This window comes from Amphiura filiformis, chromosome 10 (genome assembly GCF_039555335.1).
Source record: "Amphiura filiformis chromosome 10, Afil_fr2py, whole genome shotgun sequence".
NCBI classification, from domain to species: Eukaryota; Metazoa; Echinodermata; class Ophiuroidea; order Amphilepidida; family Amphiuridae; genus Amphiura; species Amphiura filiformis.
Window position 1 is genome coordinate 56,584,240 of NC_092637.1, and position 12,770 is coordinate 56,597,009.

General features: G+C 39.3%; 1 protein-coding gene across 1 annotated transcript in view; it reads right to left on the reverse strand.

The window, feature by feature from the left end:
• Positions 1–1,395: 1,395 nt before the first annotated feature.
• LOC140163057 (lactadherin-like) overlaps positions 1,396–12,770 on the reverse strand; it is a 73,784-nt gene continuing 62,409 nt past the window's right edge. Inside the window, exons 5-7 of the mRNA XM_072186425.1 lie at positions 9,319–9,656; positions 7,754–7,898; positions 1,396–1,756 (exon numbers count right to left, since the gene is read on the reverse strand). Of these exons, the coding sequence (XP_072042526.1) occupies positions 7,755–7,898; positions 9,319–9,656 (482 nt within the window). The 3' untranslated portion in view covers positions 1,396–1,756; position 7,754. The remainder of the gene's footprint in view (positions 1,757–7,753; positions 7,899–9,318; positions 9,657–12,770) is intronic.

Here is a 12,770-nt window from a genome sequence, read left to right on the forward strand (position 1 = left end):
ACAAGAATGATGAGCGTAGTGGTATGGCGAAGCACTCGACGGGAGTGTTGTTTCTGGATGCCGGACCACAATGCAATTCAACCGTACCAACGTATTGGCTTACTAATTGTGCTAATTATTCACTTTTACGCTGAAAATGTTCTCGTTTTTTCACATAGATGCATAAAGGGGACAATATTTGAAATTGTATGTAAGTTTGGAGACAATCCATATCTAAACTGATAGGGTTACCCCCCTTTAAATGGTGCCTAGTAATATGACCTCCTCGGGTTGCTATACACTCTTCACAACGTCGAGGCATGCTCTGGATCAGGGTGCGGAGAGAGTCCTGAGGAATGTTCATCCACTCTTCAATAAGAGCATCTCTTAGTGACTGGACATTGTCTAGAACTTGTTGCCGTTGTCTTACCCGTCTACCAAGCCTGTCCCAAGCATGTTCTACTGGATTCAGGTCCGGTGACCTTGCCGGTCCAGAGTCTCAATTCCCTCAATTTGACCAATTGCACGAGCAATAGGGACAACAACATGTCTCAGTACTTCATCTCTGTATCTTACACCCGTCAGTAAGCCTCTTTCTATCACAATAAGGTCCGTACGTCCGTTCAAAAGCTCCCGGCCCAGACCATGACGGACCCACCTCCAAAATGATCAACTTCAACAATGTTACAGTTAGCATATCGTTCTCCTTGACGTCTTCATACCCCCACACGCCTATCATTGGTGGAAACAGTGAATCTGCTCTCATTTGTGAACAGTACAGGGGTCCAATCACCATCTTGCCAATGTTGGTGTTGGTGAAGCCCAATCTGGCTCTGCGGTGCCGTGGGATCAAAATGGGACCTGTTGCAGCTCTTCTGGCGTTCATTCCGTCTTCATGCAAACGACGCCTTACTGTTTCATTGCTCATACGCACACCAGCCCCTCTGCGGAAGTCCATATTTATGGATCTTGCTGTACTCTGGCGGTTCCGACGAGCAAGCAACTGGAGATAACGGTCATGCCGGGGGTTGGAATACGTCTGCGGCCTTGGCCTGGTCTTCTGCCATACAAACCATCTTCCAGGTAGCGATGATATACACGATTAATGACACTCGGGGATACCCCAAGCTGCTCAGCTGCATAACGCTTTGTGTGACCTTCTGCAAGCATCTGGACAACCCTAGCAACCTCAACCTCGGTCAATTCGCCATTAACAACATCCCACATGCTCAGAACATTGAGCGGTACCAGTAGAAATTGGATTAACATGTTGGAATGAAGAAATCTGAGAAAAGCTTATGGAGTCTGCTTTACACAAAATCAGTGCTTTGAGTGAACACATGGATGTCCAAGGCCGGAAGTCCTTGAAGACATGCATGATTTCACATTTGACTGTCCAGTATTGCTAAGATTACAATAGGCTACACCTGGTATACAAATGACATGTCCTTGATGCTTTCTGTTGGTGCAATACCCAGTTAAAGTTGTTACATAACCTTGTTCCTCTAATTTCTTGGAGTAGTGTACGTATGTAAACATTAACCGCAGATGATGTTATTCCTTTGAACGACAATACAAACGTCACATTAATTTTTTTCTAATAATAAAGCGTCGAATTTGTCTTTAATTATTCCCATATTTAATTATTCTTAAATCGATTTAGACTAGACGATTATACAGAGTTCATTATATGTCTTAACATTCGTTTCCCCCTTCCACACCATTTTAAGGTTTGCTGACTATATAGTCCAATAATGGTATGAAGACTGAACGAGACCTGCAATAGAAAACAGAACAAAACCAACTTAATTAGTATTACAATACTACTACTATAATTCTCGGTATTCGCAATAAGGGCGCCGCCAGCGGTTTGAATGTAATCGTGATGTATCATGCGAAAAGGTCGATATCCAAGTTCGCGTAATACTTATATAATGAGATTACATGAAATGTGCACAATTAATTTTTTCTTTGTCAATTTAACGGTGTTATACGCGATATCGATACTCAAAAATATTATCACGTGTTTTGAAATAGCACAATGGTAATATTCGTATTGCGCGACTTGCGTGTCGACCTTTATATGATACTATCAAAATATTATCGCAAATCCAATATTCGTATTGGCGGCGCCCTTATTGCGAATACCGAGAATTATACATTCATTATAGGGTACGGTGGCGCACTGCTAATAGCTAGTGATTTGACCTTACATGACCCTGAATGACCTTGAAATGACCTTCGAAATTTCCAAATGAACTAATTTTGTAAATTGCGGTAGGATAATGAAATTTGGTGGGTGTGGTCAACATTCAGTGCCAACAAATTTCGAAGGTCATTTCAAGGTCATTCAGGGTCACTTCGAGTTCAAATCATTTCTCACTAGAAATTTCATAGAAATGAGAAAATGTCCTAGTCTCAACGTTTTTCCAATTTTCAACGCTTTAACCGAATTCTTATTTTAAATCCGGTTGACAAAATTACAGAGCTTGTTGATGCTTTCACCATCTTGTGGGTACAAATCGATTTGCGTGTAGGCCCTACATACAAGTTGGACTTGCTCACTGCACCTGCTGGGTGTGAATGAAAACTTTGAAATTGGTATCGAAATATCCTGCATCATTTGCAATCTGCATCAAAATAAATTCATAATTCATTCAGTAATAGCCGTGTGAACTTTGTTTCGTTGATTAGGCCAAAAAAAAAAAAAAAGGTTCGTCTCAAAGCTGACGCGCGCGTTTGTAAAATCCCACGATTTGACAAAAGACAAATGCGGAAATTTTTTTTATTTCAAAAAATTTTTTTTTTAGTTTTTTCCAGAAAAAAATCGGCGAGAGTCAGACTTTTTTCTCAAAATTTTCTCGCCGTGATTCTAAACCATCTATCTCGCTTTTTAAGAAAGTTTCCAAGCAGTGCACTTACTATAAAAATGTTGCTTTATGCCATAAAAGTTCGCCGAATTCAATAAAATGCAGTTCCAATATCGCCAAAGTGCAGAATTCAACAGCATTGCAAGCACATGGATGAGTGTAAAAACTCAATAAAACTGACATTTCATTTCAAATGAGTTCAAGTTTAGGCCAAATATCATTATATTAATCGAATTAGTGGAATATTTTGACTATAAAACATAATTCATGGTCAAATTTTTGTCACTTTTTCTTCGACTCACGCCGGGCCGGCAGTTCAGTGAGTTGTTCACAAATTACATGACAATCTAAACTGACCTAATCTGATCAACAGAGGGCCAGGTAGGCAATATATATATTTTTTTTTTATTTTTTTATTTTCGTATTTTCGGGGCCTACAAAATACCATGAAAAAAAGTCGGGAATAAAAAAAATAAAAAAATCGCATTTCGCATTTGTTTTTAAATTTCTCGTCAGCTTTGAGACAAACCTTATTTTTTTTTGGCCTTATCACTTTAAGGGTTTTCCGTCGTCACCCGATTCGACTTGACTATTTTCCTATTTTCAACGCGTGCGTACTCCGCGTCGTGCTCGGCGTTGCGTTGCAGACATCGCAGAGAACGATGCGTGATGTGCGTGTCAATGCTATTTTTGCGCACCCGTGATAACCAGGGCCACAAAATAAAACAAACAATGTTTGCTGCGCAAAAAGGTGACCGTTTCTAATATTATTAAATACAACATGTACAAACCAAATCTTGCCAGCGTGCTTCCACTGATAACGGACCTGGACCCCTCCCTCAAAGTCATAAGGCCTACGACTGTAGGGTCCAATAGATGGTATGAAGTTATAGGCCTACCCAACAAACACAAAATCAGGGTTATAGGCCTATGTTTTAAACATTAGGCCTAAATGAGTGTTGGTTAAATTGGTTAATTCGTTTTAATAATATTTTCGCCTAAATGTTGGGTAACCATTATATTATAGGCCTATTAAAGGTTATACGTTTGTAGAACGTTTTATAATGAAACACACAACAACAAAATCAAAAACATGTTGTGAAAATGTTATTGTAGACAATCATATATTATTTTGGCAACATTGTTCAAACTTAGAATATGTTTTGCAGCAAGTGTTCAATGTTTTTTATTGTTATTTTAAAAATGTTAAAAAAGTTTAAATGTTTAACTAGCATTTTGTGTTCTTGGGTAAAGACCTACTTCGTGCACTGAATTCATAATACATGCGATATAGACAACACCATCAAAACTATTCAGTTTCAAAAAATGTGTCGTACATTTACAAAAATTATATCATAATTGGCCAGTTGTTTTTCTACAGCTATAGGCAAACCAGTGTTTAACTTTGCTTTAATTGAACCTCAACCATTGATGATATGAATCCACCTCAAGATAATTCCGTATAGTTTTGTGACGAAAAAAGTTTTCCTCTCGGTAAACGGCACTAAGCATGCTAAGTAGACCTATGCCTATAATAATCGTAGGCCTATTTTAGTCAAACACTTCCGCCCATGGTGTCAAACGCTTCGGTTTAACATGTTTAATAAATCCTCTTTTTGGTACTTCGAGTCAGGTGGAGTGGTGAAAGCTGAAAATTCCTCTCTTTGTGTAACTTGATAACTCTTTGGCCCAATATCTTTGCAGAATGGGAGTCTTTCTTACACCCGTTTATGACCAAAATAGGCCTACACCAAATTAGAATTGGGCTAAGAATTTTAAAGCTTCATTAAGTCTTTTATAGTCGACATAATTATAATTGTTCATATTATGGACACTTCTTAGGTAAGCCTTTTTTACAGTGAAAACTTTCCTGCGTAAACAGACAATTCCTTTTTTGTGGCCATATGCGTAAACGAACGCTGATCCGGCATCAGATCGCGCGTGTATACCAGCACGTTGGTACGCACCAAAATATCCATGTACGCAATTATCTACGCATGGTGTCGCAGAAAAAATGCATTTTTGACCTATTTTGGTAAATTTACGCGAAAACAAGGTCCGGTACCCCCAATTTTTTTTGCGCAATTTTACAGAGCTTTTTTTTTACATAACATATATAAAATTTAAAAAATTTCGTCTCGACAATTTTTTTATACAACGCAAAAGGTGGTATATTTTGGGCAAATTGCTGATTTTGCCATTGAAGTGTACAGAGATATTTGGAAATGTACACCTCTTTTAAACCGGCTGTAGCTCAAAAGTGAGGTCCGGCACCCCCTGTTTTTTTTTCCTGATTTATTATCTACACATATTAATGTACAAAATATGTCAATTTAAAAAAATTTGGTCGATAGGTTTAGTTACGACGGTAAACCCTTAAGCAAAAAGTGATAATGAACGAAACAGGCTCACTGCACCTGCTGGAAGTGAGTGACAACTTTGATGTTGATATTTAAATATGCCCTGTCACGATCTTTTGACAAAAAGTGATAATCAACCAAACGGGCTCACTGACCCTGAATGACCTTGAAATGACCTTCGAAATTTTTGGCACTGAATGTTGACCACACCCACCAAATTTCATTATCCTACCGCAATTTACCAAATTAATTCATTTGGATCAACGCATGCCCTTTTAATTTGATTTCGCTTGGTTTTGTTTCGTTTCGTTTCGTTTCGTTTCGGTGAATATAATAAGCCAGAATTCGGTCAAAATAGCGTTAGAATGAAAAAAATTAATTAGCAATTAATTGTAATGTATACACAAATCGTAGAATGTGACAGATTGGTTACACGATATTTACCATTATTTGGGTGAGAAACCAAGCCCCTATAAGTCACTTCGAGTTCAAATCATTTCTCATTCATAACCTCATTAATAAACGCGGTGCGTGCGATCCAATCATATTTTATTATTTGCGAAAACGCGAACGCAAATCGAGGTCATTAATATCTCACAATTGACCGCAAAATGCGTAATTGTTCCAATGTCGCACACAATTGACTTCCGCGTACGCCGTATTGTGCGTCCAACAAACTGCGCGCGCTGGCTGCCGTATTTGGATTGCGCGCTACCATATTTGCACAGATTCTGATACGCACTTTTGTTATTGGTCGTCTTGTTTTAGCCTGATCGATTTTGGGAAAGGGAAGATGTAAAAATTGTTTATTTTTACAAACTTTTGAGGAAATTTTTGTGTTATTTTGTAAAGTTAAAAGATCAAAGTGACGGTTATGAATGAGGTTAATAACTTTGCATCGGTAATATGTCGGGCATTGTGAAAAAATCTAAACATTTTGCGCCTCGGATTATCTCGGGGCTGCGCCCCTCGGGATATTCCTCGGTTCCAAAGGCAAAATGTTTAGATTTTTCACAATGCCCTCCAAATAACCGATACGCAGTTATTAACCTCTTAATTAAATTCTTATTTTAAATCCAGTTGACAAAATTACAGAGCTTGTTCCTGCGTTCACCATTTTGTGGGTACAAATCGATTTGCGTGTAGGCCCTACATACAAGTTGGACTTGCTCACTGCACCTGCTGGGTGTGAATGACAACTTTGAAATTGGTATCGAAATATCCTGCATCATTTGCAATCTGCATCAAAATAAATTCATAATTCATTCAGTAATAGCCGTGTGAACTTTGTTTCGTTGATTATCACTTTAAGCAAAAAGTGATAATGAACGAAACAGGCTCACTGCACCTGCTGGAAGTGAGTGACAACTTTGATGTTGATATTTAAATATGCCCTGTCACGATCTTTTGACAAAAAGTGATAATCAACGAAACGGGCTCACTGCACCTACTTGAAGTGAGTGACAACTTTGAAAATGCCGTATCAAAACATCCGCTGCGACTACCTACATAATTTGCAATCAATATAAATTCATAATTCATTCAGATATAGCCCTGGCAACTTTGTTTTCTAATCAACAATCCGGGGTCATTGCACCTGATTGGAGTGAGTGACAACATTGAAATTGGTATCAAAAGATGCGCTGTGACAATCTGCATAATTTACAATTAAAATAAATTTCATAATTCATTTATAATAGCCATGAGAGCTTCGTTGATTGATTGATTATCACTTTTGGAAAAAAAAGTGATAATCAGTGAAATGGGATTACTGGTGACAACTTTTATAGTAGTGATTTCATTTCGTGTCGTTTCATTTTGTTTCGTTTCGTTTCAGTGAATATAATAAGCCCGAATTCTCATTAAAAACCGCTAGTGGTGCGAAGATGTTTTGACAATTTGTCACCAAAAAAGATCACATGCTTCACCAAATGACCTCAATTTATGTCCATTTTGATGGGTTAGTGCCAGAAGGTCCTATCTGCAATAGCTGCCTATAGATATTTGCCAATTTAGCCTTCTATATTATGTACAATCTCAAATATGACACCTGGCAGCTATTACATATAGATGGATCCTACTTGCACTAACTTCTGTAATTGAGATCACGAGGTAAACACAAGAAGGTCCTATCTGCAATAGCTGCGCTGTAGACATTTGACAATTTGGCCTTTATATTATGTACAATCTCAAAATATCACACCAGGCAGCTATTGCAGATAGGGCTTTCTTGCACTACAGTTTGTGCACTCTGAAGTGCAAAGTGACAACGCGCGCGGAAACAGTGCACAGTTATAAATGTGTCTCTGCTGCATGTATACGTGCCTTCAAAGTCGGCACAATGTGTGCGTCCGCGTCGCTACTTTGTACTTTAGAGTAGACTGACTGTAACCTCTCTGAGATCACGGGGTTAGTACAAGAAGGTCCTACATGCAATAGCTGCCCTATAGACATTTAAACAATGTTTGCATTCTATACTGTGCACAATCCCAATATATGACATCTGGCAGCTATTGTAGACAGGGCTTTCTTTTGTTTTATTACCTTAACATGAACATGCTAGGACTTCAAACCGCATACTGATGTGACCATTCCAAGCTGTGGGACGAATCCTTACGAATGACGCACGGACCGGGAAAGGAAACAAAACAACAACTGCTCTGTTTTGGTCTGTGCTTCCATTAAACACCTATATACACACAAAAAAAGTTAAAAACAATTATTTCCTACTTCAGCACCTTTCATGCCAAGTAATTATATTAATTCGTCAATTACACATGTGATATGTATTAGTATGAAATATTGACTGGAAAGATTAGTCCTGAATCCTGAGTGATAGAAAACAAGGTATGGAGGCCTGGTCACCGAAGGAGTGGTAACTTTCACTATCACCCGATATAGTCTGTATTCATTTTCTTTTGTCTTGTTTAATATGATGTGTTCTAAAAACATGAGCGATGCTAATTATTTGCTGCAGCCTGAAAGTGGCTTTTATATTAATGTGGTAGCTTTATATTCAGACACAATGCTCACCAGAGAATGCTACATGCCTCTTATATATTGTTTCTTCTAAATTGTTTCCAAAAAGAAGTATTAATTATTTATTAAAGTTCCTTGACCTATATAGTAAGCGGCGGTCAAAAACTTCCACTCATAATCGCAAGGTAGCTTGAAGTCTTGAGTTCTATTCCCACGAGTTTTGGACTTATGCATCACCCCCCAATTAACTCTCCACACCAGGGGCGTAGCCAGCTTTCTTGGTCGGGGGTGGGTCAAAATAAAATTTCAGGGACATAGCTTAAAAAAATTGCAGTTGCAACATGCATTTTTTATTTTTAGAGAGACTGTACATGTCTTCGAGCTTCCAAAAAGGCTTGATTGGGACGATGTGCGCGCGTAGCGCGCAAAATTTTGAATTGGACACTATTTTTGCCCATGATCGAGATGAAAATGGCCTTATTGTGACAATATGCGAGCAGAGCGCGCAAAAATTTTGTATTTGGCACTATTTTGACCCATGATCGGGGTGAATTTTGATGACAAAGGGGCTCCTTGCCCCTTTTCTTTTCCTTTGCCCTTTAGTCAGAGGGGCACTTTTGTCTTTCATTTTTTGTCAGGGGGCCATCTGCCCTCCTGCCCTCCTGCCCCCCCCCCCCTGGCTACGCTACTGCTCCACATCCAGGTGTAAAATCATACCGGCTTTATTCATTGCCGGGAATGTAACATACTCGCTGTGGCGACCCCCTCAACCCCCTCGGGCTGCAACACAATCGCTTCAAAAGAGAGATCCTTCACGTTTACCATGATTACCTTACAGGTTATATCACTTTGGCAATGATACATTGTTAACTTAAGAAAGACTTTTTCATCAAGGGTGCCTGAAATATAACAGACCTAAGCTAAGGAGGTAACTACCGTGTTATCAACATATATATCCAAGAGCGGCAAAGCCTCAGATAGGACGATACAGAGCAGGATAACAAGTTCACAGTCTTCCGAGAAACAACCGGTAATCATACTTATAGCACTGTTTCATGATGTGATTGCTGCAGCGCTTAAAAATGCAACAGCAAAAACAACAACAGATAACGAATCGAACGAATCCTTACCATATCCGTCTGAGTGTTTGGAGTCTGCACATACGCCCAAGAATTCCCATCTTTACTGAGCTGGACTTTGAATTTGGTCACCCACTGAGCCGCTTCCACACGTCCTTGAATCATTACTCCAGTAACCCATGCTTCTCCTGTCAACTCAGCTTGAATCCATTGGTTGATATCATTAGTTTGGGCTGACCAAGACCCTGTAGTACCAGTCTTTACTGGACGGTTCAGACGAGCATTAGCAGCTCCGTGGTATAGAGCGTGAGCGAATTCACTGGAAGCCTTGAGTTGACCATCTGGTATTCGTCCATCAGCAACTCCAGCGGCGTCTTGACAAATATTAGCTGTTATGATAATGTTATTCAAGCTTGTATGTTAGTTACCGGTATTCGTTAATCTATAGATGAGGTGACATGTGTTTACATTTGATACGCCCTCTATTGGCATGAGATCAAAACTGACAGGCAAAAAACACTATAGTTTACATGTAAGAAGTTGATTTTGTTTAATTAACTTTGGTTTCAAAGCAAATAATATTAAATAGATTATTAAACTTGTTTACAAATGCATCAAGCTATATTTATAATATCACACAAAATTTGAAAGGTTTTCAAAAGTTGAGTTTTGAAGAGATTTATGTGGTCTGCCATAGACACTTCTGTGTTATTTTGCCTGGCTAGAAATAACAGAGGGCGGTCTGAATGTAAACATGTGACATCATAGGTCACCTCATCTATACTATTCAATTCAACTTGTATCATATTAAAGTACAATATTTAGGAAACATATTATTGTAAACTAGAATTTTCCCTTGCCAAAATAAAAGAGTTGCGTGATACTTTCTCCTTTGACAGGCCTGAACTTGGGGCACTGTTGGTGGACATCTTGTGAGATTTTCAAACTAATAATATGGTTAGGTAACTAATGGTTTGACCCATCTCCATTAGCAAAACCAAATTGTTATGTTATCATAGTTTCCTTAAACTTCGACGTTTTTCCAGCAACACGTTTACAATCTGTTTGATTTCACCTCAGTTTTTAGCCCGAAGTTTGGGTCAAATCATCGGAGAGCCAATGTCGAAAATTCTGCAGACTGGATACCTAAAATGTGGACGGAGAAGCGGGAAAATGGGGACGAGAAGAAGGGGAGAAAAGAAAGAAAGAAGGGGAAGGAGAGGGAGAAAGGGAGGAGAAAGGGGGAGGAGAGGGATAAAGAGAAGGGAAAAGGGAAGAAGAGGGGAAAGAGAAGGGAAAGGGAAGGGAGGGGAGGGAAAAAGAAAAGGGAAAGGGAGGAGAAAAATAGGGACGATGCTGACGTTTGCCCCCCCCCCCCGGACTGACAATGCTGGCTATGCGCCTGGACCCACCATTTTCCCCACGCCTATTGAACAAACATAATTCTGGTACAACCACAGCAAAGAAGATAGCCTACACTTTAACCCTAGCACAGAGCGATAGTTAATAACCATAAAGTCATGGGTTTTAATCAATTTGGGGCTGTAGTGCTTTTGACAGTATGCAACGACTGCACCATCTACATCTACAAAATACTCAATATCCATCCCAGCAAACACAAAACGTTTTCGACATCATTCGCAAAATGTTAGAAAAGGTTGCCAGAAAACGTTAATGTCGGGTTTAAAACATTCCAAAACATTTTTGGCAAAAATTTTTGTAGTATGGTTTCATACAAAACATTTTAAAACGTTTTCATGACCTTTATATATCCCGGCATTTAATGTTATCAAAAACGTTTTTACCAAAACCCAAAATATAACCTGTATAAAACGTTTTAAAAACGTTTTGTGTTTGCTGGGATGATAACGTTGCAAAAAAGCAATATTTAATCTTATCATCAAACTTGGGAGCTGGCTAGCAACATATCTTACCTTCGCAACCAAGAAGTTCAAAACGCATGCTGATATGTTGGCTCCACAGGCTGTAGGGACTATTCTGATGTATAACGCGGTAACTGGTGTAGGAAAAAGATTGGTGACAACCGAGTCTTGATCAGTGTTTCCATCAAATATCTGTGATAAGGAATAGAAGGATTTCAATATCAAGAAGCTCGGGGGGTGGGAGTGGGCAACGTGTCAACCACCTGTCACATTGTTTTAAATGAGAAAATTAACCACTTGTGACAGGTTTTTATATAAATGAGAAAATTTTAAATTCTCAAACTTTTGTCCAATTCTCATCGTTTTGAAAGAATTCTCATTTTAAATTTTCCACTAGTGCCAAAAGACTTGAGCTATATCGTAGATCCATCCTTTGCGCTCATTTTAGTGATAACACTTTACCCGGGGTAGGACCGACCATCACAAATGACCATAGAGAGGAGTGGGTGAGGCCCACCATTGGTTTCTACAGTAGAATACATGATATTTATTTCGCTCTTGTAAAATTATTACAAGAGATATTGACTTTTTACTTGTTAGGTAGTTTTTGAAATAGTAATTTCCTTTTACATTTAGGTGAAAATTCAAGTTTGGTAGTAAGGGTAGTAAAGAATGTTTTGTACCGGGGTTCTGTAGCCTTCCATGAATACCTCTCTACATCCTTGGCATATTGTAATATACCTCAAATAATGGTGTAATAATTATGTGTACCCCCGGGGTGTTGAATTCTCAAAATGGTCTACCAAAAATCGTCCCCCCGGCCGTGCCAAAAAATCTTTGCACCCTCCCTTTTTCGACGTGCCAAAAAACCTTTGCGCCCTCTTTTGACGTGCCGAATAATCTCCCCCCCCCCCTCTTACACATGCAGGCTTATAGAAACGGTGCCCAAAACATCTGTGCCAAAAATCGCATACCTCCCCTTCGACCTGCCAAAACAGCATACCTCCCCTTCGACCCTTGTGACCTGCCAAAATGAATGCTTGCCCCCCTTTAGCACTCCCGTGGTGCACTTAATTATTTCACCACCACTTATAAAAATGCATCGTCAGTTATAAAGTTATAAAGAGGAGATATAATGAAAATAAAAACTCACCATTTCGCCCTGATTGTTAGTTTGCTGCACAAAGGTCCAGAGAGAACCGTCATCACTGTATTGAACTTTGAATTTGGTGACCCATTGTGGACAACAAGCATTCCGCCCTTGAGTTTTCACGCCGGTCACCCATGTTGGCTTGCCCAGAGCTGCTTGGATCCATTGGTTGCCGTCATTGGTCTGTGCACTCCATGCACCCGTACTAGTACCTGGCTGTTCAACGCGGTTCAGACGAGCATTGTTAGCCCCGTGGTAGACGCTGGAAGGATGTTCGGTGGAAGCTGTCAGTTGGCTGTCGCCAATCGAACCACCATCCTCTACACCCAGATGGTTTTGGCAAGTGGTTTGAGCTAGTAATTAGTAAATAGTAATAATATACAAGAACGACATTATTTAACTTGGTAAAGTTTTGTTTGAATTATCTACGTTTGTCTACCTCCGTTACCATGGCAATTACAGGGCATACG